The sequence below is a fragment of the Cuculus canorus genome, chromosome 20 (genome assembly GCF_017976375.1).
Source record: "Cuculus canorus isolate bCucCan1 chromosome 20, bCucCan1.pri, whole genome shotgun sequence".
Taxonomy (NCBI): Eukaryota; Metazoa; Chordata; class Aves; order Cuculiformes; family Cuculidae; genus Cuculus; species Cuculus canorus.
This window is the reverse complement of record NC_071420.1, coordinates 10,204,936-10,232,352: the sequence shown is the minus strand read 5'-3', so window position 1 is coordinate 10,232,352 and position 27,417 is coordinate 10,204,936. Positions and strand designations below refer to the sequence as shown.

The following is a 27,417-nucleotide window of genomic DNA, read 5'->3' as shown; positions in this document are numbered from 1 at the left end:
GCCCCTTGTCCTGTCCTCTGTCACTTGGGAGAAGAGCCCAGCTCCCTCCTCTCCACAACCTCCTTTCAGGTAGTTGTAGAGAGCAATAAGGTCTCCCCTCAGCCTCCTCTTCTCCAGGCTGAACACCCCCAGCTCTCTCAGCTGCTCCTCGTAAGACTTGTTCTCCAGCCCCTCACCAGCTTCGTTGCTCTTCTCTGGACACACTCCAGAGCCTCAACATCCTTCTTGTGGTGAGGGGACAGAGCTGAACACAGGATTGGAGGTGCGGCCTCACCAATGCCGAGTCCAGGGGCAGAATCCCCTCCCTGGACCTGCTGGCCACGCTGTTTCTGATCCAAGCCAAGATGCCATTGGCCTTTTTGCCCCCCTGGGCACTGCTGGCTCATGTTCAGTCAATCAACACCCCCAGGTCCTTCTCCTCCGTGCAGCTCTCCAGCCATTCTTCCCCAGTCTGTAGCACTGCATAGGGTTGTTGCGCTCCAAGTGCAGGACCCGGCATTTGGCCTTGTTAAACCTCATGCCACTGGTCTCAGCCCAGTGGTCCAGCCTGTTCAGATCCCTTTGGAGCTTCCTGACCCTCCAGCACACCTAGTCTGACCCTTCAGTTCCCAAACATGCACTTTCAATGCACTCCACAAATATGATGTACCAACTATTTCAGAATCATAGAATAGCTCAGGTTGGAAGAGACCTTAAAGATCATCCAGTTCCAATGCCCCTGCCATGGGCAGGGACATCCCACTAGCTCAGGCTGCCCAAGGCCCATCCAACCTGGCCTGGAACACCTCCAGGGATGGGGCAGCCACAGCTTCTCTGGGCAACCCAGGCCAGTGCCTCACCACTCTCATCATGAAGAAATTCTTCCTAATATCCAGTCTAAATCTGCCCCTCCCCAGTCTGTACCCATTCCCCCTCGTCCTATCCCCACAAGCCTTTATGAACAGCCCCTCTCCAGCTTTCCTGTAGCCCCTTCCGGTACTGGAAGGTCACTATAAGATCTCCTCCGAGTCTTCTCTTCTCCAGGCTGAACAAGCCCAACTCTCTCAGCCTGTCCTCGTAGGGAAGGTGCTCCAGCCCTCCGATCATCTTTGTAGCCTCCTCTGGACCCGTTCCAACAGCTCCATCTCCTTCCTACATTGAGCATTCCAGAACTGGACACAGTATTGCAGATGAGGTCTCACAAGAGAGGAATAGAGGGGCAGAATCACTTCCCTCGCCCTGCTGGCCACGTTTCTTTTGATGCACATACTTTACCCCATTACAGAACAGGGCATCAGGGCTCTCTTGGTGGAGCACGGTCCCAAGAGCCTTTGGGTGCTTATCACCATGCGCACACTTTTCAAATCACTGCAAGTAAAGACATCCACTGTAGCTGCTTCTTGCATGGAGCCCCAGCTCCAGCTCCTCGCACGCTCCTCGTCAGTCCCACAGAGACAAAACACACCCCGACAGCTTAGGGCTAGCACAGACCAGTGCCACATCTGGACACCTTGGCCACCTCAGGGCCACACCTGGGCAAATACAGAAGAGCTGGGGAGCCCCAGTTTGTCAAGAGTCTTCAAGAGAAGAAAGCCGCCCTCCCCTTAACTAAAGCATTGGTGATTTAAGCCCATGATGTTGTTCAAAGTTAACATTATTGTTGCTCCAAATGAGGGAATGTAGAAATTAAGTGGTCAACCCCAAGGTGACAGGAGGTCAGTGAGGCTCAGGAGCAAATCTTGTCCTGCTGCAATGCCTTGCCAGTCTGTTGGCCTTTCTGTTCTCAGGGATAAAGCGCATCAGACAGGGAGAAAATTTAAAAGCATTTTTTTTGACTGTTTGTTCTAAAACAGTCCCCTCCAAACAGAGCTGAATGCTGAATAACATCAAAACAGGCATGGGCTGAAGGAACAGGCTTTGAAAATGGCTGTCTAAAGCATTTTACAAAGACGGGCATCACTGCATCAAAGCAAGAAGCACCCTGACCTCCTGTGCTCTGCAGATCCCGAGCGGTCAGGCTGCGATGCAGGGTCCGCTCTCGACTTCACCACCAAACTGCTGAGCAGACCCTGCGTTTCCACCGAGGAAGGACTGGCATTGCGCCAGCCGGCGCCGTCAAGCAGAGGAACGCTGACTCTGCTAGACGGGGGCAGCCAAATCCTCAACAACTACAAGCGTGTAAGTGTTATGATATCACGGGATGAAAAGTGGCAATGTAAGACTGTAAATTCAGTGTATGTTTTGACATCATCTATTAGCAGTGTATAGACACAACATAATGTGGCTAAATAAGAGACATCTAGTATAAGGTATAAGTCAAAGCTCCTTTTGAGGTCAATGAAGAGACACTGATGCTGCCAAAAGACAATTTGTTGCACCCCTCTATTCAAGGTATAATTACATCACCATCTGCTATAACCAACTGAGGCAGCTATTTTTTTGGGCAGGTGAAAATGCCCGTTTCCTCCCTTGATGACAGGCAGACCTAGACTGAACGTTCAGACGGGCACAGCCACTGAAGAGCCTCACAGGCCAGTGACTTGATGGTGGCAATCTCCCAGCCCTGCTTGGGAAGGTTGGTATAAAACCAGCACTGCTGTAAGCCTCACCTGCCCCATTTAAAATGAAATTCTTGGTATATGGTCTTACCGTAGAGGCATTTTACTAGAATAGATCTCATGGGAACTCAAGATTTTGACATTTCAGTACACACTTATGGCAATGAATAAGAAAAGCGGCCAACACTTGCGCTGCCTGGAACGCAGGGTGGAACGATGCCATTTCCAGAACAGCTAGTATAAAAATGATGAACCTAAAAGGCACAACAGCTTTTGAGAGATAGCTGTTCTTTTTTATAATAACAGATCCAATCTGCTGATGGGTTTACGAACTGGGAAGATCAAGAGGTTTTTAAACCTCTTCTGTTATGCACAGAAATCACTGTAGAAGTTCCCTTACCCTTGTCAGAATTCCACCAGTCTCAGCAGAGGGGTGTCGCTCCGCTTGGTCTAGCAGACTTCCACATGGTGGATATCACACAGGGAGAGCTCTCCAAGCCCGGCCTCATCCTGCCCGCGCTGGCAGCACTGACACCCACATCTCCACACAGCACAGGTTGCTCACCAAGGTCATGAGAATATTTGGTGAGAGACGCATATTGCGTTACGTGGAAAAAAAACCCAAGTCACAAGCAATATGAGAAAAGTCAAAACCACAAGATGGGGCCGATTTTGGTCTGCATTTCTACTCATGTTCCAATGTCAGGTACTAGTTAACCAAATGCAATTAACTGGCTGTAAACTAAATGTGTCCCCTTAATGGTAGGGGATGATTAAGCATGGAGGGGTTAATAAACTGGAAGATAACATTGGCACTTAGTGATGGTGAGTGACAGAAATGAGCGGCCATGCTATCTGCACTTTACTTTCCATGCAACAAAGATTTTCAAGTGCAACAGACACAAAAGGCTAAGCATTCACTCCAGTAAGCCAGAAGTTTCCCTCTCTTCCACAGGTGAAAATTTACACCAGCACTGCCAGAGGCGAACCTTGCTTCTCTACGACTTCCATACTGCTAAGGGTTCCATTTACCATTTAAAACAGAAGAGGCAAAACTGGGAGACAAACCCGACCAACTCGGAGCCTGAGCATCCAGAAGAGAGGTCAACCAGTAACACCATTTATATACCTACTAAGTGGGTTAGGAAGATACAGTCAGGCAAACAAGAGCTGAATTGCTACGGGGTTAGGAATGAAAAACCTGTACTGTTTTAAGCAATGGATTGGAGATGCCTCATGAGTTGGGTATCAGAGCTTTTATGCTACACCTATCCAGCGTCTGATTTTATCTGCAGAGATCCAAATGACAACAGATACACAGCTACCTATTACAGACACTTCAAGAAGTCTTTTACTATTACTTAAATCCAGAGAACATGATTTAGGGCTATATATATGTTTGCTGCCACAATAGAGACACTAACAGGAGTACCAAAAGCCTGACACACTTGAAGTCAGATCCTTTCTCATAGTGCCACCACCAGCCCCCAAGGAGACAGATGTAGACTGCAGCTTCCAATAATAAATACTGACTGCCTTATTAGGTGCATTTTTAGGCAGCACTGGCCACGATACACTTGATGTGAGCAAACAAAATAGAAACAGCAAGCTTGTACAGAAACATTGACAGCAATGCACAATCTACACCATCCCAACATACTTTTGTCATTTACCCACAAAGACCAGGGTCTACGCCTGAAAACCACACAGTGGGAACATCCAGGAGGCTGCTTCTTCTTCCCTCTCCTCACCTCACAAATCCCATCTGACCTTCACTGGCTTTCCACAAGACGAAACACAAAAATCTAATACAAAACCATTTCCCACCTGCACAGACAAACCTAACCCATTAACGCACAATGCCAAGACGAGGCTTTTCTTTCCCACCTGCAGCCAGGAGCTATTCCTGGATCCCCTCCTGGCCCAGCACACGCTCCGCTTTGCCACAGAAAACCCCTACATGCTTTGTAGTGATGCAGCTGAAAACCTGGGAGGTGAATTTTTGTGTACTAATGGTGCACTGACTGGATTGAATGATTTACTCATGATGGGGCTGCACGGCACCGCAGCTACAATACAGCACGTTATAAATCACGCTGCAATCCTCTGCTGCCTACACGCACAGTGCGTGCGAATGCACACGGGCAGGTTCAAGCTCGCTCAAGTTTCTTTAATCCACATAGATTGATTCTCAGCTGTGACTTCCCATCAGTATTGCTTTTTGTCTTTAAATCTCAATAGGAAAGTAAAAACCTCGCATATCCTTCTGAACCGATGACAAGTAATGCCACAAACCAAAGCTATTGATTTCAAACAAGCTTCATTCATTTTCTCCTCACAAAAATAAAGCTTCACCAGGAAATGAATTGATCTTCATTTGGCTTTTGTAAAGATTATGAACAAGTGTAAAAGAAAGCAAGTGTTCAGACTGCTATTCATATTGCCACTTCCTAATCACACTCCATTCATTGATTGCTTATTTTAGTTTCTATTTTGCTGATTCGGTTGCACGTGTCTTCCTGCAAAAGGGATTATCAATATTAAACCAATTTTGTTTACCCTATAAAGTACACGGAAAAGTAAATCTTTTTCTATTACCCAAGCATCTTAAAAGACCTAACACTATCTGGTACACTTTAGTGTTTATAGATCAGAACACAGGCTTCTCGTAAACTATTTCTATTCATTAAAGACCTAAAATTCCCCACATCTCCCCATGAAATTTGTCTTTAAAGCACTTCCCTTATTGCCAGTAACTATTCTTCAGAAGTGTTATGCTTTATATTTGAGAATTAGGATATCTAAAATATGCATTACAATTTAATTACTGAGGGGTATACGGGCGTTTCTAAATGCACACGACTTACTCAGCACGCTCTAACGAGAAATGATCTGCCGTGCTGTAAAAACAGGATGTGCAGAACAGGATTTATTTCTGTGCGGGGCTCTTGTAATAAAGTTATTAGATTCAGTCACATCTAAGAGGCATAAAGGCCAGAGTAATGACAAGTGGCACATCCACTCACCCATCTGTCCTCCCGCACAAGAGCCATTTCACACATATGGAGAGTCATTGGCAGATCCTTGGCTGAGGGTTTATTGAATGATCACGATTTGGGGACAGCAGGGAGAAGAGGGAAAAAAGACAGTTACTAACTCTAAAACTACTTCCAAGGATTTATGCTTTGTGGTGGACTGGCTCACCCCAACCTAAGCCGCACGTGTTCTGACCGGCAGCTGAAGACAACAACCCACTGGACACACAACCAATACACCAGACTACCTTGAATGCTGGAAAACAAATAAATGACTTCAGGATACCGTCAGGACTATCAAGGACTTCTTGATACTGTCAAGATACTAATGATTGACTCATACCTCTGCCTGGTTTGGCTGTGAATATGCACCCTATTCAAAAGCTCCCATAGCAATAGAAAAGCTCTTTGCAACACGTGGAAGTAGATTGGTAGCTCAAACACGCAAGCTTTGATTTCGCTGGAAGCCAACTTAAAAGAAGTGTATCCAAAGCTTGGTTTGCTTAATTTATTTTCACAAGTACAGTTTAGTCAGGAGTATTTATGATAATGCAGGTATTTTTCATAGCCAGAGTTCAGAAGAGCACGAAAGCAAGTTGTTAAATTATACTAATCCCATCCTCTGCCAAAGCGTGCATTTAATACTTGGGTTTACATTAGTAAATATTTTATAGCGCACTTCACAGACAGAAGTCTTCCCTGAAGCATCATGTTCCAAACCTCTAAGAAGAGGGAATAATTTTGTAGTCAGGAAGGGAAAATTGACAATGAGTGGAATCCATTGCATAAGAAAAGATTAGGTGCCGTGTACATAAATCTATGGTCACAGTGTTTCAAGATTACACTTAACGATAGTAAGAGAATCTTTTAACAGCCACTAAAACTCAAGCATTACTTTCCCAAAAGCAGTTTCTTATTAGGTTTAAAGAAGATCCCGGGACTCCTAAGGGCCAAAGGCTTTGCACACAGCTCGCACAGTTGTCAAAGTGCATCCGAATTATTTTTACATCAAAATGAAAAAGGACTAAGCTGGCCTGTGTCCCTACCTAAACATGAAACACAAACAAAAATTAAACCCCTAAAGCTTGTGATAGGAAGTTAGACACACGTAGAGCCAGGGTGATTGCTCACAGCTCCCAGCGGAGCCTTCACGCACAGACCAGGCACCACACTGCTCTGTGGCACAGGGCTGGCTCCCTCTAAAAGCTCACAGCAGCAGGCAGGAAAAATAATCAGCAAACATCAAGCACAGCTAGAAAGCTGAGTCTTTAGAGACTCGACTTGCCCAGTTTTCTAAAAAAGGATTACTGGAGGTCCAATAACAACCTCTCCATATGCGCATATTGGTATGCGCTGAGGAATAAAGATCAATATCAGTATTTATTCAGCCGCACGCTGTTTGTATCGGTAGTAGTAAAGCAATGCAGCAATAAAACAGCTTTTTCCTCTTGTGTAAATCATCCAAAAGTCACAGCACCATCCCTGAGGAGGCAGGTGGGGCACAGGTCTTTCCCGGCATCAGGCAGTGCTGCACACACAACACAGCAGCTCTGCGGAGATCTCCAATGCGCTGATGACGCCAGAAAGAAAAAAAACCAAGTTGTTTCAGGTCTGAAGCTGGGTTTGCAAGTACCTTCCTACCTCCATCATCTTCCGAGCAGGGAGAGGAAAGATTCACCACTGCCCCTTCGGAGAGCATCAGGAATGTGCAGTCTGGCAGAATAAAACTGCCTGAATCCCCAAGGAGATCAGACGGATTGGGCAGGATGGCACGCACGGAGAGAAAATATCCGGCAACCTGCCTCTGATGTAGTTTTGGGAGCCTTATTCTCACCAAAGGACTCTTCCTTTACATCACAGCTTTGACACTGATACCACTTCATTTCTTTACTTGCTTTCCCAGAAAATTTTCAGGTGGCATCCTTCCAAGTATTGGAAAATATTAGTTGGGCTTTTTTATGGCTTCAGCCATAAAAACATAAAAGGCAGGAGCGTTTTTCATACAACGCTGGATCAGACCCCAACTGTCCAGTAGGAGAGAAGATACACACAACTAGTTCTGATGTTTTCCCAAGATGAAAAGTATCTTCCATACAGCTAGTCAAACAGAATGTCACAGCTGAAACACGTGGGGCTTTTTTTTCCCCTTTCTTACACTGTCTTGATTCCTCGCTAGTTCTTCCTTTAGTCACTTGATGAACAAAAATTACTATATCCTGCCTCTCTTTTCCTTTCTACTGTTTGGATGCAGGATTGAAAGGAAAACCCAGCCAACCAAAGAGAAACCTCTCTGCTAAGGTAAAATAAGGCATCGTGCATGCAAGAGAGAAAGAGCTCTTTTGACCTCCTTTGCAATAAACAGCAATGACTACAAATAAACAGGGATGAAACCATTCCCTAGCAAATATCAGCAGCGTAATTCAAGTAGTTTGTTTTTGTCTTTTTTAAGCGCTGTCCTTCTCAGACTCATTTCATCAAGCCTGGCTAAATACCCTAGGGCAGGACATGACTAAGTAACTGGCATGGTATCACAAATGTGTGGAATGTTCCAGCTCCTAAAAATGTTGAGGAAACCACCAATAACAAGTAATTTTTCTTACTGCAATAACATTTGCAGATCTCAGCCTTGTCTACCAAATAGAATATGCTCCTTCAGGAAGGGGAGGGGAAGGTAAAAAGCATTTTGCTTCAAGCACAGCTTGAAGGAGGTTGTATGTCTTCTATTTTAGGGAAGAAAGAAGACCTTGCAACAAATGTGATGCCAGATGTATGATGCAGCGTGCACGGCAGTCTCCTGCCCGAGTCACAGTATGGGCTGAGCAGGTATCCCATCTCAGCATCTTGGTACGAGAGAAAACAGAGACAAAGGCAATCGCCAAGCCAAGTCTTTTTTAGTTATTTCCACAGTGGAAGATATTGGCTCTTCTTCACAAGAAGATAAATAAATGATGGCACATAAAACCCTCAGATCTTCCTGAGCCCTGTCAAGGACAGCCACAGGGCACAGGTTAAGCCTCGCAGCACAAAACATTTCCTGTCTTGGAGTCTGCAGGGCGAGTCCCAGAGAGCAGATATGGATGAGAGCATCTTGGGTTCAGCACAAGTGAGATGTGAAGGCAGGTGTGGTCTCACAGGCAGGAGGCTCCAAGGTCCATCCTCCCGACAGCCCCGACGTCACATCCACATTCATGACTTTCTAAAGATGTATGCAGTTTTGATTATAAAACCAAAATCCAGTTCTTTGGCCCTGCAACAACCCAGTGGAGGCTGAGACCCAAAGGAAACCCCCTGAAAGAAGGCAAGGGGCTCTTAGCAGGTGGGGAGATATCTCAAAGGGAGCAGGTGCCTCCCGTTACAGCTCCTTCCCACCACACCAGTGTTTTAGCACACACCGAGATCCCCCAAAGGGCACACACAGACCACATTAAATAAAAATAAGATCAAGAATGGGTTTAGTTCCTTTAAGTAAGCTGTCGAAGAACTACCCAAAGTCTTCTCTACACCTCTCTGTCTCTTCCACTATAAAGACTTTCAACTGGCTGCTACACAGAAGTCTGTGGTAATAAAACCGGCTAAAGCCAGATGGTGCTAAAAAGCCCAATTGCTCCCAAGCTCCCAAGGAAGGCAGCTACAGAAATAAACAGGTGATTGAGCCACTTGAGACACTTGAGTGTAACGACTGACTCCAGCCCCAAACACACCACTGGGAAAAATTAAAATCAAGCCAGTGATACAGAACTGCTTAATCTTCAGCAACGGCTTCCCCGGATGGTACAGCTCTACCCAGGACGCTACGAGCTGGACCACATGGCCTTAGCGCAAATGCAAGCCTTTTCACCAAACCCTCTGAAAATTAAGCTGTAGAAGTTGCTTGTCACACCATTTATCCTCTTCATTTTAATACCTCGCCTTCACTTGAAGCCTGCCGGCACGAGAACAGCTGTTGAGAGATTCGCAGCAGCAGGAATATGTCATCTTCACCCAATGATTCAATAGTCCTAACAATTGTGGGTATTATTTTTCTTAAACCTACTCCTTAATCCCATAATGCCATAAAATACCACTGAATCAGAGCTTAGCAGGATTCCAGAAAGGAAGAGACTTTTAAAGAGATAATGAGAACTCCACATTTATATTAGATAGGATTGAAAAGAGAGACTAGAGAAGACGAAACGTACCAGATGGGTAGATTATTTCATAGTTTTCCTTAATATGATATCTTCAGCCTGAAGCATCTGGTAATTCCACTATGTGAGATTAGATAGCGGATAAGACAGACAGGCAGACTGATCTAACACAGCAATTCTTCTTTCACTGCTACACATAGGAAGAGTTCCCATTAAATCATACATCACAGGATAAGAGAGAGGTGCATAAAACCCAGTGTCTATGCAGGGAATAGTAGCAGCCCCTATGACCCCACGTAAATATGCTTCACCTTGAATAAAGAAAACAACACATTTTTAAAACCCTCCATCTCACAGGCAAGCAGAAAACGCTGTGAACTGACCATCAGTAAAGCTCACGGATCAGCCTTGTCCTTCACAGGTTTTGCAGACAACTGAAGAAAATCTCTCCATCTCATTTCTTTCAGAGTTCTGTGTATAAGTCCTGCAGCCTGCGGGCAGCACCTTGGGTGTTTCCAATCTAAAAGCAGTAATTGTTTTCCAGAACACACAAGAATCTCATCTTAAAGTCCCAAGAGCTAATCAAGCAAGATAGAAATGTGTTTCCTATGCCTACCTCGTTACACTACTCTCCCGCAGCAGGACTTGAAATAAGTTCCCTTACACCAACATACCTCTCCTGCCTTATTTTAGCTAAAAGAGCAGCTTTCTTGGTCATCCAAAATGAAATGCCATTATCTTACACACTCTAAAAGTGCATTGCTTTGCACACTCCGCATAACCTTCCCACCCAGCAGAAGGCTGAGATCAGAAACATCGGCATTAACAAGCTCAAGCCTAAGGTTTTACAGGCACAGGTCCCTTACGGTGCCAAGACCACACACTTTATTTCATGTGCCCACATAAGCAGCAGTACTTTTCCAGGAATCAGCCCAGTGAAAAGCCCAACACTGCTCAAGAGGTGAGTAGCAGGGGAGACTTCCTACCTCACCAAGCAGGCTCAGCTTTTAAGAAAAATAAAAAATGCCTTAAACAAATTGCATTTTAATAATCAAAGTGAAAATGATAAGCCAAACTACTGAAAGACAGCACAGCTCCCAAATCCAGCCAAGAAAGGTACTCCTGTCCCCGGGGAAGATCTTACCTTCTCCTAAGTCCTCCTGCACCCAGCACTTCTGGACTATTTCCTCCAGAGAAACTCGCCTCCTCTATCCTTGCTGCTGCCTCGGGGCAGGGCTTTGAAAGGGCATCAGCTGGGGCTGATGATGCTCCTCATTGCCAACACCAGCCTGCAAATGGCTCTGAGCAGGCACACCTGCAGCTCTGCACCCTTGCTGCAGGGAGGCTAAATACAGAATGATTACGAAACATGCCCAATTTCCCCTAAACTCCCCTTATTTCCCTCCACTTTGGCCACAGTCACAAAGAGGGGACAAGAAAAGGACTAAGAGGTCTAATCCAGCACAGCTCAGCACTCAGAAGAGCGACAATCACGTTAATCTTTTAAATGAAAATTAAAAGGAAAGAACCATAGACTGGTTTGGGTTGGACGAGACCTTAAAGATCATCCAGTTCCAATGTCCCTGCGGTGTGGAGGGACACCTCCCACCACACCAGGCAGCTCAAGCCCCCACCTGGCCTTGAACACTTCCAGGGAGGGTGTATTATGTGTTCCAGAGAAATCAGAAGTAATAGCCGCTGTTAGGAACAGTCCATCGGCATTCTGGACACTGAACAGCCTTTAGTTGAACCAAAGAGGCTTCACTATTATATTTAAAACTAATACATGCTTTGTAATGCTTATCAGCTGGAGGGTTTTCAACATTTTTTCCCCAGTAATGCTGCAATTTCAAAACCATTTAGGCTAATTTCCTTTGACTTGAATCTATTTTAATCAGAGACCAGGATACTTGACTTAAATGGTTTGTATTAAACTCTTCATAAAAGCAGCCATAAAACTGCTTGCACAAAAGAGTGAATGGATCTTGAAGTCAGAAGCAGAAAAAGCTGAAACTTTCCAAATCCTCCAGGAAATTCAAGCCTGTTTCATAACCAGACCAACTGCTCTCTTACAATACCAAGACAACTGATCCCTAAAAGCAAAAAAGCAATAACCGAAACACACTCCTGAAGTTCTTGCATAGATAAAAGACGCTAAGTTATGCAGCTGCAGTCAGTACTCGCAAATTCTCTCCAAATTATTAGCTCAGCTCCAAAATGATGCATATTTAATAAATAGCTGTGTCTGCTCTGTCCTCCCCACCGCTCTCCCATGAAATGATGGAGAGTGGCACCGAGGAAGAATACAATGCAAACCTAGAAACGTCAGAATTAATCCTTCTTTTTCTTCCCCCCAAGACCTGAAAAAAAACATTACTTCTCAAATTAATTCTCACAAAGTAATGCTGGCTCTGCTAGAAGCCAGAGTTCTGGAAGAGAAATGAAAATAAGCAGCTCAGACTCAGGTAACTGCTGGAGAAGGTCTCACTTCAAGGATTTGTCATTGTAGTGGGATTTGCATATCTTATAGCCAACGGTGCAATTTGTACCTGCAGTTCATTTTGTCCAGACGAACCGCACCAGCAGAATTAGAGGCTGGGCCTCCATTCCTTTGAAAATTCATCCAAATATTTCTGTTGTCAGCGGTTGACAGCCTTGGAAACTCCGAGTGGCTGCTTGAAATTCATGTAGCATGCAGAGAAAGGAAGGAACAAAAGCTCTCCATGCTCTCACATTCTTAACAATTTGCCAGTACGCTGGAGACATGGAGCTGCATCCCCTTGCTGCAATGGCTTTGTCACTGCCTTAATGACAAAGGCATCCGACACATATCTTTCAGAATCTAAGCCTCTCTCAGCTCATTTTTTAATCAGAGATTTTACTCCAGGCCTGTACAAATTGACACTTTCCTATTTTGAGGAACACTCTGCTAGCCATATCTTAAATTAACTTTCAAAATGATGAACTTAATGCATGTCTTTTCTCACACTCTTTAACAAAATGATATGGCATCTCATTTAAAGTCTGTTCTTCTGTGGCGCTTAGTAGGTAAACAGCACCATCGTCTTAAAAGGTCATTCTGGGAAAAGAGCAGAGGAAGGATATTGCTCCCTGAGCCATTACGCTCCCTTCAAAGGCATCGGCACAGGTCTCCAACAGGAGATCCCACAGCAGCGTCCCGGGAAGAACAGCCCTGGAGGTCTCGTAGGGATATGAAGGAGCTGACAAGGGAGGAGAGAGGGAGCGTCTTTGGTAAGAAACACCAAAGGCCAATAGCTCAGCCAACAGCCCTCTGCCAGTGAAAGCAGACGTGAGCTTCTGCTGGCAGCGCTACCGCTGGAAACAATGTACTGCTTCGGGAAAATAAAAAGCAGGAGAGAGAAGAGTAGGAAGAAATTTGCTTTTTCCTCCTGATAAATTGTCTTTACAAAGTACCGCAGTTTTGATTAAACTCCATTGGTTGCTCATTACTGAGCAAGGCCCTGCAAATGATAAGGCAGGAAGAGCAAACAGCATCACAGGAGAACATGACAGCATCTATCACTCCTCATGCTCAGATAACACCAAAATACACGCGCTTCTTCATGGGGCAACCAGTACTTACTTGGTTGGACGATAGTCTGGTATGGAACGATCCAGTGAAATTTTCTCACTGAGGTAGGAGTTGTAGCCGTATTTCTCATGCGGTCCCTTTGCCTTCTCCTCCTCCTCAGGGGACAGTGTGGCTGGAAGCCCACCTTTACCGCGCCCACCATAGCCTTCAATGAGACCAAGTGACTTGGACAGACCTTTAGAGAAAAAAAAAAAACCACCATCATTGTTACAATTCATGACTGTTATTGCCAAGCTATCAAAAATAACCTGATAACGCAGTGCGGTCTGTTTTGCTTTTCTGAAAATATTCCAAGTTGGAGTTCTTTGCCCCAATGCTGGAAAGAAAATGACTCGGGTTTTGAAATCCTTCACGGCTCAAACCCACTGTTCCTGATAGCTCTACCACCAGCATCCAACTGATAACCTGTCCTAGAGATCTGTGCGCTTATTTAGTTGTTAGGAAGGTTATTTAGGCCTCCTTCCCGCTCTCAGAGAGGTAATTACATATAAGGTTAGATGTCCCCAGGAGAAGGATAGGTTGAGCACAGAATAAGAATAAAATAGGGTTGGTTAACTGCCAACTGAATGAATTTTTGCTCAGTATGAACAGCGAACAGCATACAAATGTTATGGATTTAAAAACAATTTCCCCTCAAAGCTTTCTTATCTTTTAAAGTATAGCATTCTCAGACCTTTATCAAGCAGAATTATTTATTTATATCTGCATCGCTGAAGGAAACAGGCAAAGTTCAAAATGAGCTGCACAAAAAGAGCTGTATTGATGATTTGGTGGTGATTGCGGGAAGCCAAGTTCATGTTCATGTTATTATTTATTATACAGGATTCCTAGAATTTTAACATTTTTCATTAGCAGAGACTCACACTCTTCCTTTTATCAGAAACCACAAAAAAATGGGTGGATTTTCTTGTTGATTTTTTTTTTCTTTTTCAAATAAAGGCAGCAGGGTATCTTCCCCTTGGTTTTAATGGCACGGCCCTGGCTGAGAGCAGAACCAACTGTTGTCACCACTGACGCTTCGGAAGGGACAATGACCTTGAGGTTACACAGGGTTTCATGATCCAACAGCACAGTCCAACATCCAAACCTCCCATGGATTTCTGGACGAAACACTCTGCCTCCCTCTGACACAGATTTGAACGTTTCTTTCCTCAAAAAGTGGTGTTGTGAGGCAGTAAGAAAATCACCTATGAATGTAATTTATAATTTGAAGCACACAAATAGAAATTATTGTTATTCCTTCTGACAAGGAACCTCTAAATGGTCTTTCCTGCAAGGGAGCTTCTGAGAGTTGATAGAGTCCTTCTGACCGCACTGGGCTTGATTAGATTTTATCTGAGGACAATAATAACAAATCAACTGCAAGGAGCAGCTGGCTGTGACGGGATGGATTAGATATCCAAGCTGCCTTTTTCCATCTCAAGGCTCAGCTACAGCCAGAGGACTAAGTCAAGAAAGCCGGGAAAGGCAAAACTTTCTGGTCTGCAGTAGGCCAGAGATCGCTCCGTGAACTTCCTAACCCCAAAAGCCCAGAGGGACAAGGTTCAGCTTGCATAGGAAGAGAACACATACCCATTTCATTTCAGACACAGATTCCAGCAGAATTAAAGCAGAATTCTTTAAAAAATATTCTCACAAATGGACAATTCTTCTCAAAATGTTTACTCCTTTAGGAAAACCAGATCTTTTCTACTCAGGAACACTGCACCTGCTGATACACGTTTCCTGAGGGTAACCTAGATCATGTCTTGCTTCTTGTCACACCAAAAAGACAAAACAGCTTCCTCAGTTCACCAGCTGAGGGTTTTACCACTGAAACAGACACATTCTAACAGAAATTCAGTCTCCCTCTTCTTTATATTTCCTATTAAATGTTTTCACCAAAATCCATAAGAATTTGTCTTCCTGTCTCCCAGTGGCAGCTCTTGGTCACAAGGACAGTAACACAGAGCCACAAAGCCCTTCCACGGCATCTAACACGCTCGTACTTCAACCACACGGATCCTCGGGACCCACTGGTTCACTTTTAAAGCTCGATTTTGCTTTACTTCATTCCATTTAACACATTTTTCACTTCCCTGGTGCTTTGCTATTTATTGATGCTTTGGATCTACACATCTACATCTAGGGCTGAAGAGAAGTGGGAATTTTCTGAGCTGGGTTAGGGCTGGCAGAGGCTCTGTGGATGGAGGACGTTGGTACTGGGCAGTGGAACCCAGGATTCTCACCCAGTGGGATTTCACAACCACTAACATCCCAGCACCTTGCTATGTTTAGCAGATTTAATAAATCAACAAGCTCAGGTTATTATCAACAGATCATAACTGTTGAGCTCAGAAACCCAAGGCAGCATTTCTCCCAGAGCTCCACACTTAAAGTCAACAGAGAAAGACTCATCCCTCCAAGGCTAATTCATCCCCCGCAAGATCTGAATAGTCTCCAGAGGTGCTCATCTGTCTCTTGACTAAGGTAATCGGGCTCCCAATAACACTATCTTGGTAAAGTATCTAAAATTAGAGGCGAGGAATCTGGCTCTCTGCGTTCAAAATACCAACAACCACAGGAACGGACTATTCCAGCCATTGCTCAGCCTGGTGGATCTGAGCTGGTATTAGCAGCAGTAGAGATGCCCAGAGGAAGGATAGCTTTCCCAAGTTGTTCAACTGGCTGCACCAAAACTGCAGCCTGTGTGTACTCTGCAGTCAAACCTTCCTTCCTCGTCCACCAGCCTGGGCAGAGCCAGGTAGGAGCTGCCGGACAGCACGAGGACACCTTCCTCACTTGCCCATCTGTGGTTTTATTACAGAATAAAGATACGCAAGAGGATGGTGCACCCTCCATCTCTCCCAAAATAAAGCATGGACAGAGCCAACATAGACCCGTCTGTGCCCGCCTTGCCCTCAGCTGTCGCAAAGCAGCAGGCTCCGCCGTGACAAGGCAAAATGAGGGGCCTGTCAAAATGAAGCCTCCTTGTTGACTGTGGAGACACCAGAGAAATGCCAAGATGTGACTTTATATTCAGTAGCTTTGACTGACGGGCCTATAATGCCATTAACTGCTTTATTCCAAGACCCTGATGGTGTCAACTAGACGCACACATCCCCAGCAATATATTTTTTTCTCCTCACTACACGTATTCCCTTATTTCTCCATACGCACTTCTCAGTCCTTCTACTCCTATAAACCTCATCTCACTAAGTACAGATGTCATTTAAGCAAAGGAGTCAATCAAGGTGATCGATTGATACATGCTGGGCAGGGCACTACTACCGGACCATCACCTTCTTTTCCACTGCCACCCAGGATAGCACACACCCCCGCAGGGGTAGTCACAAAGATGAATATTCCCAGGTGCGATGTGACAGAGAGGATCTCCGTGTCTGTCTTTGTGCTGGTTAAACATTTCAGCCTCCAGTTCGGGCTGTCAGAAGGGTTCATGCGTGCAGCTGGGATGTCACTTTGGTGCACGGCACTTCAAAGCAAGAGTCAAGTAACTTTTGGCAAGAATGATAATTCCTGTCCAAACAGAAGAGGAAGAAATTTGCTTCCAACTGGCTGAAAAGATGCCTCGGGAGAAGCAGGACCGCAAACAATGGTCGCAGCAGAACCAGCGGCCCATTCACTTTTATTGGACTCATTTTAGGGCTGCAAAAAGCAGGGCACATTTTGGTTTTGCTGTACCTTCTGAAATTATCCTCAGCCCACCCGTGTGGTTCACTCACCCAGGCAGGAATGCCGGGAAAGCCCATTCTCAGCAGGGAGCACTCCAGGCTTTGCATTAACCCACATTTGGGTATGCAGAGACTCGCTGCATGCTTCCCAAGCCTAACGGAGAGTGAGCCCAGCAGCTTGCCTTCTAAAGAGGACTCCTATGTGCAATTTTGTCTCCTCCTCTCTTTGCTTCCACCTGTCTCGGTCCCTGCTTACACCACCATCGCTCCGGCAAAGACCTGGCCCATGTCTGGAGCCAAGAGCTACGGGCTGCAGGTTTCTGGTAGCGCACACACACCTTCTTCCACGTTCTGTTTGCCCTTCACAGCTTGCATGGAAATACCACTTGGGACAAGTGACCTCTCACATCGCGTTCAAATGGCAGAAAGCTGCAAATGAATGATGAAGTGCCTTCGGTGACACAGGAGCAGAAAAGGGACATGGCCTCTGAAGCCAGCTGTTCCTCACACACAATCATCCAGGGCTGGTTTCCAGCAGAGCCTCCTGCTGTGGGATCTCAGTAGCACATGTTTGTAGCATCTTCACATTGTGAAAACCTCTGTCTTTGCCAAACCTGCCTGAAACCAGCCTGGAAGGGCCAGGAGTTACACACAGTGACACAACGAACAAGAAAGCACAAGAGCATGACCCCATCACAGCTTATTTCCTTGAATAACTGCCCTCTTCCCAAGTCACAGACCAAATCCTTTATGATTGCAGGCAGGCATCAAAGAAGAATTGCTCAACTGCTGCCTCCAAGACTCTCCTGATGCCTGCTGCAGACTATCTGTAGCAATAAACAGCACTAATCCCCCACAGAAAAGCTTGATCTTGGGTGCAAATTTACTCCCTAGTGAATCTCATAAACTCATGAGAAGGTAATGGGCTGCATCAAGATTAGATCTTCAGTGTAGATCACAGCTCTGAACAGCTTGAGGTTCACTCATCCTTAAGCCACATTGACCCAACAAGTACCTTACAAACAAAACCAGTTTCTTTTTTTCAGTCTCCTAAAACATCTGAACTTTGGGACAAAAGGAAGGTATTGCTCCTGTACTGCAGGAACAGAAGGAAATAAAGGACACCACTTAGAGCTGCTAAGATCTGAGCCACTCCTGCTGAAATGGCCAGATAGAGATCCCCTGGGGTCTGACAGAGAGTTGGGTTTCTTCAAGACTATATAAAAAATTCATCTCTATAGCAAAACTATTCCTAGATTGAGTACATTTCTTATGAAGACAGGAGTTTCCTAGGCTAGAGAAAACCTTTGCTAAAATACAATATAATGCAATATCCAGCCTTCATTTATAGAGCACCCGGGCAAACGCTCCCCAGGCAGCCGGCGTGTTGGAAGCTCTAGTTTTCCTAGATACCAGCCTAGATGAAGGAAAACGTTAACCCTACCGATACAAAACTTAGCCCAGAAAACGTTTTGCACTACAAAGGAAGGCTAGGGAAGAGCATCCAAACTGGAGCGGCATTTCTGAGAAACGAGGGTACCGAGTCTCAACACTGGAGGTGGAGGAGAGAAAAGAAAAGGAGGAAATAATATAGGAAAGATTGCTCGGAAAGCCATTTTTGTAGTGGCATCCTTCCTTATTGATGTCATCCTTCTGCAGGAGTTTGAGCGAGTCAAACTCAGACTGAAAGGCACGTTCCTATAGGAAAGAGGAACACGAAGCCTTCCTCCTTAAGAAGAAATAAATACCGAAATCGTACCAAAAATAAGGAAATCATAAAGAGAAAATTAAAGTAGATGCCTCTGAGAAGAGCAGCCCTTGTTAAGCTGAGCGCCATGGATCTGCCAGCCCAAACAGCTCTCCGAAGCACGCGTACTTCTGGCCTCACTTCAGGCAGAGATGGGAAGGCCAACAAGAAATTACTGACTCAGGGAAAAGCCGAAATTACGATGAGGTAAATGGCCCGATACATGCCGTGTGTTCCACTGCGGGTATTGCCACTGCACGACCTCTCAGTGAAGATGGAAAGAGGAGACAATAGATGGGCTTTTAGGGGTATTTTATAAGAAACAAGAATAGACTCTAAAGGGCGAAATGTCATAGGTAATGCTAGAAATTATGGAAAACTGCTGAAGCTCTTAGTGTTGTCCTGCTGATAGCTGCAAATACAGACCATTAAAGGGAGGACTCATTAACGGTAAGGGTAATTGGCAGACTAACAATTTTTCTTTGCAGCTTTGGTGGAACCTGAGACCTGGAGTTTTCTCTTTTCTCCCTGCAGCAGTTTTTACACAGTTTTCACACAGTCTTTTCTCCGACCTTCTGTTTATCAGACTAAATAATGCAAGTTCCTCTGGCTGTAGGTTACACCCATGCAACAGCGTGCCGTGAAAGGGCTACGAAACTTGTTCAGGGAGTACCAAACACAACCGCCTCTGTCAGCTTCCTTTGCTCTCGCTGCCTCCCCAGAGTGGATATCCTTATACTCTTGCAAAGGAATGCAAGAGGAGGAAGTAAAGGGATTAGAAGAAAATTCCTTGAGCAAAAATAAAACCCTAATGCATATTTTAAAAATGATTTTAAATACTAGAGTTGAGTGGAAAAAAAATCAATATTCCCCTGAGCCCTGTAGGATTTTATTCAGTGTACATGCAAGGTGTACATTTTTCCCAGAGTTGGCCACCTATCAAGAGCCAGTACATCTCAGAAGCTGCAGCAGGCTTATGACAAAGCCCCCTTGCTGAAGGATCAACGGTAGCAAAGTCTATTTGGACAATACTTTACCCATGAGCCATCTTTCAGGATACCGAAACAGCTCCTGCAGCTGCAAGGATCCCACAGAGCTGTTTGATGTCCTTTGCCGTGCAAATGACTTGTTGGTTTACCACAGAGAGAAACAGCAACGGAAGGATGGGCCAAAGGTGGTCTCAAGAAAATTTCAGACCTCTGGCTTCACGCTGAATGACAAATGTGAACTCTATTTGCAGCAGAGAACGCTGCTGGGCCCGTGCTTAGCAAGCAAGAATTATAGCCAGGCACAGACTATCTGAAAATATAGCATACTTTACCTGTAATCCAACATATTTCACCTCTAAAATGCTCCTCTGTATGAAAAAATATTTTAATAATTCTCACTAAAATTAATTTGTCCAAGAAGACACTAAGAATTGGGACAGAATCATGCACGCTTTCCAGCAGCCCAGCCAGGCAAGCACCAAACCAGGCTTCCTAGGACAGGCACAGCTCCTCATTATTAAATATATTTAAGCAGAGATTAGATAAACACCTGTATCAGAATGATTTAAGTACGGCTGCATTTATATCATTATAGGAAAAGTCAGACAATGTCAAGGTTTCTTCCCACCTTGTACTCTATGAAAAGGATGGAAAAAGAGAGCACAGTCAGACTGCTCAGTCTCTGAAGTCTCGTTTGAAATATTTTAACATAAATATACATTTATACACATACATATGTACATACGCACCTACACAGGCATTCAGAATTGAAGTTTTCTTATCTGTATGGAAATGGAAACATGGAGAAATTACCTTCAGAGCCAGAGGGAGGATCAGCACCGGTTGCAAGGAGAATATAGTCATCAGGAGAATTTCAAAGCCAGTCTCACCCTGTTTAGGCCATTACACTACCAAGTTCTGGTTGCAAATGATAATTTCCCAATCAAGATTCGCCTCAGGCACAAAGTAACAGGAATTCTTCAGCTGGCTGAGACTGTTTTGCTCATAGGAATGATTCAGTTGACTCTAAACTTGGGACTAGTAGAAGAGCTTGGACAGAGATCTATGCTCTCTGAAAGTCTGAGGATATTAGCGTTTATGATTTTGCTTGACGTGTTTGAAATAACTTTTTGAAAAAAAAAAGGCAGGACTTAAGCAATAGAACTCATTTAGAGTCAGAAAACCTGGGAGACGTGGCTAGGGAAGGCTCTCTGCAGCTCAGCAGGGAGAACAGGCACCAATTCGATATGAGATTCGTGCATAGATACTTCATATAGATACACGAGACAAGGCTGAAGGTGATTTATATCCCAAGGAAAACCCTAGGAACACACAAAGAATTCCTGGCCATTTAATTTGAGAAATGTCCTTCCAAGCTTGTACCGACATAACCCCCGCCAGGAGATGCCTTGCTGCAAGGAGCTCCCCCTTGCAAAGGAGAATTTCAACCCCAGAGGCCAATTGCTCACAGGTGGTACAAGTTCACCTCCAAATGACCACTTACACTCTGCTGCCCTCAGCGTGGTATAAGGTTTGGAATCAATCGGGCATTCCTGTGCCCTTCCCACCTTGACCTCGCTCCCCACTGCCCCAAAGCATCTCTGTATTCACTGTAGAAAAAGGGCCTCCTGGGACTGGTGCGCAGCTCATAGTGCTTCTGGGGATGAAATACGCTGCAATAAGCCACATCATTACATCAGCAGGTGGAAGATACATGGGTTGTAAGAAAGGATATATATTTTGCAGGCAAGCAATTGATATATTTGAGGCAGCTGCAAAGTAATGGAGTGACATATGCAGCACCAGAGCTGAGTCTCAAATCCAGATAAGAGACTTGAATCTATCTGCGAGAGGGGATGGATGAAGTGTATTTGCAGAAAAGGCAAAGAAAAGAATGCGTTGTAGCAATCTTGCTTGCACATTACGACACAAATACAAATATATATCACTGACTAACACATGAGGCGATCATATTCTGGAAATATCTGCGTTTTGTACTGCAGAGAAGGGGGAAAAAGGCAAAAAGTAGTAGATCACAATGTATAACAAAAAGGAAAATCAGAGTCAAAAACATCACTAAGATCATTTAGTAAGATGTCTGGCTCCAGGCATACTGCATCCACGTTCAAGATGTAGAAGAGCTCCAGAGAGCTCACTTTATTATGTCCTGCCTAAGGCCTGCTTTCAAGGATTCAATCTTACTGGGATACAGGCAGAACCATTTCCCCACTGACACACTGCAACATATTTCCTTGAAATGTTCAGAACAGTCTAAAGCAATCACCTCACTTTTATTTTTTTAATTGGCATAAACCATCATGAAGAACCACCATACCCAGGGAGCAATAAGAAAGCAAAGAATACTCTCAGTTAGAAGGAGGGGAAAGCCGATGGAAGAGCACCCAACACATCAGACATGAGTAATGAGACCTAATTGGAGAGAGAACAGATGCCAAGCAGAGCAGAGCAAGTCCACTGTCTCATGTCCTCCCCCAGCACAGCACCCTGGGACACACCAGCTTGATTCCAAGGCAACGTGAGTGAATTTGTATGGCTTAAAACCGTCTTCTTGGTGAGATGCTCCCGTGTCGGCAATCTGCGTTCTATTTACTTGGAGAACCCCTTCTCTAAACCATTGGTCACTCCAGTGGCTACAGATAAAATGCTTCCCAGGCTTCTCCTCTCGGACATTTGTTTCCCCTCTTAGGACCAGATGAGTGACATGTAAGGCTTAACGTGAATGATTGCTCCACCCCAAGCCATAAATCTGGCAGTTACCTGCTGAGGCTCCCGAACATGATGGGGACACAACTGCTACTGTGGACAGTCTGTGAGAGGTGAATTCTCTGCATGGGAGCGAGATATCACAGCTTCTCTTTGTGCTGACAGAAGTGAGGTTGAAAAGCAGCACTAAAAGCTTTGTCCAGCACTACATTTGCTATGAGTTAACATACAGCTGTCTAAAACCTGATGAAGTATCATAAGAAGCCGCCTACTGATGCAATATAACACAAACCATGGCAGGACTGCACATTAAAAATCTGATACTGTTCCAGCAACTTCCAAGATCAATTTAGGGTGCGTCACCATTCAAAAGAAAGACAAGGTCCTTGGTCCATGCACCTAATGGAGTATTGATTTGGCAAACACCTAAGTGCTAGCTCTGCAATTGATGGACTTTGCTGAAGCACCCAAACTATTCCCATACACACTGACTGACTCGGTGCCCATCGCAGACCTTGGGATGCAGAAGCTTGAATGAGAAAGGCCAAGGGTAAAAGCAATCATGCATATTGATGCTGGCCAGCCATAAGCCCGTTTGGGGGGTGAACTAAGCAGTTGTCTACAGCTTTATTTTTAGGAAGTAGATTGCAATTCAGGCAAGTACAAACTATCTTGCTTTCCTATTCAAACTGCCTAGAAATCAGTCTGGCAGGACACATGGCTACGTGCAAGACACGCTCAGTGTAGTCAGCAGGAGCAGCACAGATGGCAAGAGCAGCTCTCTTGCCCAGAGAAGCTGCAGATGCCCCAACACTGGGAGTGTCTGAGGTCAGGATGGACCAGGCTTTGAGCAGCCACTGGAATTAGATGATCTTCAAAGGTCCCTTCCAACCCAAACCACTCCCTCATTCTGCACTGTCTCCTCGTCTATTTTGAGATGCAACCCAAGCATCAGAGTGAACAACAGAATTTAAGATACACTGCTCACCATAACAACTCCTGTAGCGTGGGCAATTTAAGGAGTTCCCAAACTCTTCTGTCTTTGACAGCAGAACATCCCCCCTCTCATCTGCGCTGATGCAGTGACCTGTGGGGCCATTCTGCAAACTATTCATCCCAGGGCAGTCACCCCGCAGGCACTGCCGGAAACCCAGGGTCAAACAAACCTTTTCTTTGATGCCACATTGCTGCTTTTATGCTCCAGTGTAAAAGTCACCTTCTTTGAGCAATGCAGTCCATTCCCATCCCTATCACAACCCTTTTGCATCCAGGCACTGGATGTTGCTGCTTGGGCACACCTCGAGGTGCCAATCTGCAGGGTCAGGACAGGACCACACAAGTCAAAGGTGGGGAAACAGGAATTTCTTATATCCATCTTGCTCCCAGAAAAAGTGCAGCTGGAGTTACAGCCTCAGAGGGAGAGGACTGACCTCCAGGAACTGGAGTAGAGCCATGGGAACAAGCACGGAAACAGAAAAAGAACAGAACCCACAAACACACTAGCCAACATTATTTAAACTTCATTCAAAGATTAAAAATAATATTTTGCACTTTTATTTCCACAAGGAATCTGTTATTTCCAGATCGTGTTTCTGTAACAAGCTGTTAGTGTTTATGGTATCTTTTAATGCATGTTCCCGTCTCCCTTTTTTCTAAAACACTTCCTCTCTCTATAGATGAGCCTGTGGGAAAGGCAGAAAAAAGTCACCATTTGGTAGGAAAGGAAAATACCACACTTGAGCACAGACACCATAAACACGAAGTGGCTACTCCACTTTGTTTTTTTTAATTACGTGATAGATTACAAGTTCAGCATGCGAACTGTGTCAGCCCCGCGCACAGGGCATCTCCTCTGCAGAGCCACCAGGAGACAGAGGTCGGGAAAGGGCAGGAAACTGGAGATGGTCACCAAGCACCTGTACGAGCTCAGGCTGTAAAACCTTACACAGGCTGACGAGGCCAACCAAGTCACAGAATCACAGAATCACAAGGTTGGAAAGGACCCATTGGATCATCGAGTCCAACCATTCCTAACACTCCCTAAACCATGTCCCTCAGCACTTCATCCACCCATTCCTTAAACACCTCCAGGGAAGGCGACTCGACCCCCTCCCTGGGCAGCTGTTCCAGTAGCCAATGACTCTTACTGTGAAGAAGTCCTCCTTCCCCAGCTCCCACTCCTGCAGACTGGGGGAAGGAGGTAAGCACGGGTGCTATTTTTAATCCATGGCCCCAAGCAGGGTACCCACATCACTGAGACAACACACCAAACAGTTGGGAATGGTGGAAAAAAAAAAAGGGACTGTGCCCTGAGAAATACCACATTCCAGAGTGGTCTCAGCATGCTCCCAAGTTTCTTTACAGGGGCTCCTTGATCCATATTACCCCTCCCCTGGGCTACCCCTAAATCTGCTCATTAAACTGCTCTTTAAAGACCGACACATTAGAGAAGGAATGACAATGCCCACAATGGGTTTTCCCAAAAGGACAAGAATCTTGAAGCCAACATGCAACTGTTATGTTAATGTATCTGCAGAAAGAGAAATTCAGAGTTAAAATGCGCACCTTCAGCAAGGGTGTGCCTGCTTTTTCCTGCTAATTGTGTTTTACTGAGCTGTGAACTTAAGAGTTACTTTAGAAGGTCAAGAAAGTCTATTTTACAGGGGTTTGCTAAGCACATTTAATTCCTGTTTTAATACTTGTTCCGGCTGTGCTCAGAAGCTATTCTCACTCAGCAACCGAGCCAATTTGTTGCCGGTTTACTGGTGTGCATTCAGTGCTCTCAGACACACAGGACACCCCAGAGAGTGCTTTTGCTCTTCAAATTTCCTCCCATCTGTTTGTGCTTTGCAAACAGGTCACAGGGGTGACACACCGTGACTTGCAACATCTATGGACAGGAATAAATGCGCTAATATGGTCATCGGAGAGAAACAGCCTCCATTGCAATGCCTTTATTCTTGTACACATCTGCATTCTCCACTCTTAATGGATCCAGGGTGGTTTGGGTTATATACGCGTTATTGTAACGAACACATGAGCACAACATACCTCTTAGAAGAAAACCTGGAATTGCTTTAGGAAGTCTTAGTCCCTATACAGTGAAGGCAGAGCTTTGTGTAAGCTCAAGTACTTTGCTACCAACCCCAAATTACTGAACACAGTAAAACTAATCAAGTGTTTAAGGAAAGCATAAGCTTAAATGCATTGCCAGATGGGGGTCTCAAAGAAGGAGAACTGGACCTTGATCTCTAACGTCAATACAAATTTATAAGTGGTTACACTATACAGCATCAGGAAGAATTCCTAAGAGGCCACAGGTCTGTGACTATTTAACTTTGTGTTTCTGTAGAGAGCTTCTGATGATAGGCACTAAGTGCTTTAAAAACATAATTAATGCTCAAAGCACTCCTGAGAGGGAGCTAAATATATGACTCGGATTTTAAGCTGCCTCAAGCAGGACTGTCCTTGTTCTTTTCATAAAACACTTGGTACAATAGGGTCTCGGTCCCATTGTGTTTGGTGCACCAAGAGAACACAACAGAAAACATAGCTTGCTGCTTTTCTAGATGGTCAAACACAGAAAATAATTTGTACAAGGCGACTTAGAAAAGATTGGTGTTCAGAGACAGAACCTGAGTCCTTAGAATCATAGAATCATAGAATAGTTTGGGTTGGAAGGGACCTTAAAGATCATCCGGTTCCAACCTCCTGCCATGGGCAGGGATATCCCACTGGCTCAGGCTGCCCGAGGCCCATCCAACCTGGCCTGGAACACCTCCAGGGATGGGGCAGCCACAGCTTCCCTGGGCAACCTGGGCCAGGGCCTCACCACTCTCATGGTGAAGGAATTCTTCCTAATGTCCAGTCTAAATCTGCCCCTCTCCATTTCATACCCATCCTTATGAAACTGAAGGACTTAGTTTCTCCAGAACAAAAATCTGGGCTATGATACAGCTGTAAAAGCTGCTCAAAACCTAAAGCACATCCTGTGGAAAACAGTCTGTTCTGAGGAGTGAGGAACTTGACTCAGGACAGGCCACCATGGCAGACTGGCATCTTCCAGAGGCGCTACCTCTTCAGTGACCAACATCAAATGGTGGGTATCTGGGCAGTTATGGGATGGTACCTCACTCTGAGAGCCGACCTCCAGGTTGTATGGCTGATCTTGAAGGACCACACCAATCCAGCGCGCCAGCTTCAACTGCTACAGTGCTCAACAGGATTTTGGGGGGTTTTGAAGCGTTTACGTCTTTTTTTGAGAAGAATGCGTTAAAAGAAAATGATGAAGAAGCCCCCAGAGGTGAAGCAAGCACTGAGGTGTGTGGTGTGCCTGTGGATTGGCCTCCATAAGCCTCCTGCCCTGTGGCAGAGACTCCCACACACCCTAGGGATGTATCCAGTGCCAGCAATGTCAGAATGATGCACAGTTGCTGCTTTGCTTTCCGGCCTCCAAGTAGAAAATAAGAGGTCTCACAAAACATGTCCTTTGCCAAACATCCTCTGTGGGAGAGCTGCCCTGATTTTGCCATATGGTACCACGACCTCCCACGCAGAGACGCAATCTTCTCCATTTTCTTTCCCAGCCCTCTGGCACACTTACTTTCTTCTGCCTCTTCATCCTACCTTTACCTTATTTCCATCCCCTTTTTAAGCCCCCCTGCTGATCAGGGCAGTCTCCCTTCCACACCACACTCCGTGAACGCTTCAGCCCTCCCACCAACCACCTCCTGTCCCCAGGACCACACATCCCATGCCAAGTCACGGCCAGATCCTGCTCTGGAGAGCCAAGGGAAGGCCAGAGACTGCCACACAGATTCCCATGAACATAAATGAACTCACCCCTAAAAACTGTGCTGGTGAGCAACCTTGTAGCTCCCCAGGATACAGAGCTCACCTGTTCCTTTTGTGTGGCTACTTACAGCTAAAAAACATTTTGCATGCCTTGCCATTGCTTGTTCTAGACACACACGG

At 45.2% G+C, this 27,417-nt stretch overlaps 1 protein-coding gene across 1 annotated transcript in view; it reads right to left on the bottom strand.

Moving 5' to 3' along the window:
- Positions 1-27,417, bottom strand: part of GALNT17 (polypeptide N-acetylgalactosaminyltransferase 17) — a 220,469-nt gene that overhangs the window by 150,928 nt on the left and 42,124 nt on the right. Inside the window, exon 2 of the mRNA XM_009567029.2 lies at positions 13,304-13,487. Coding sequence (XP_009565324.1) covers positions 13,304-13,487 — 184 coding nt within the window. The remainder of the gene's footprint in view (positions 1-13,303; positions 13,488-27,417) is intronic.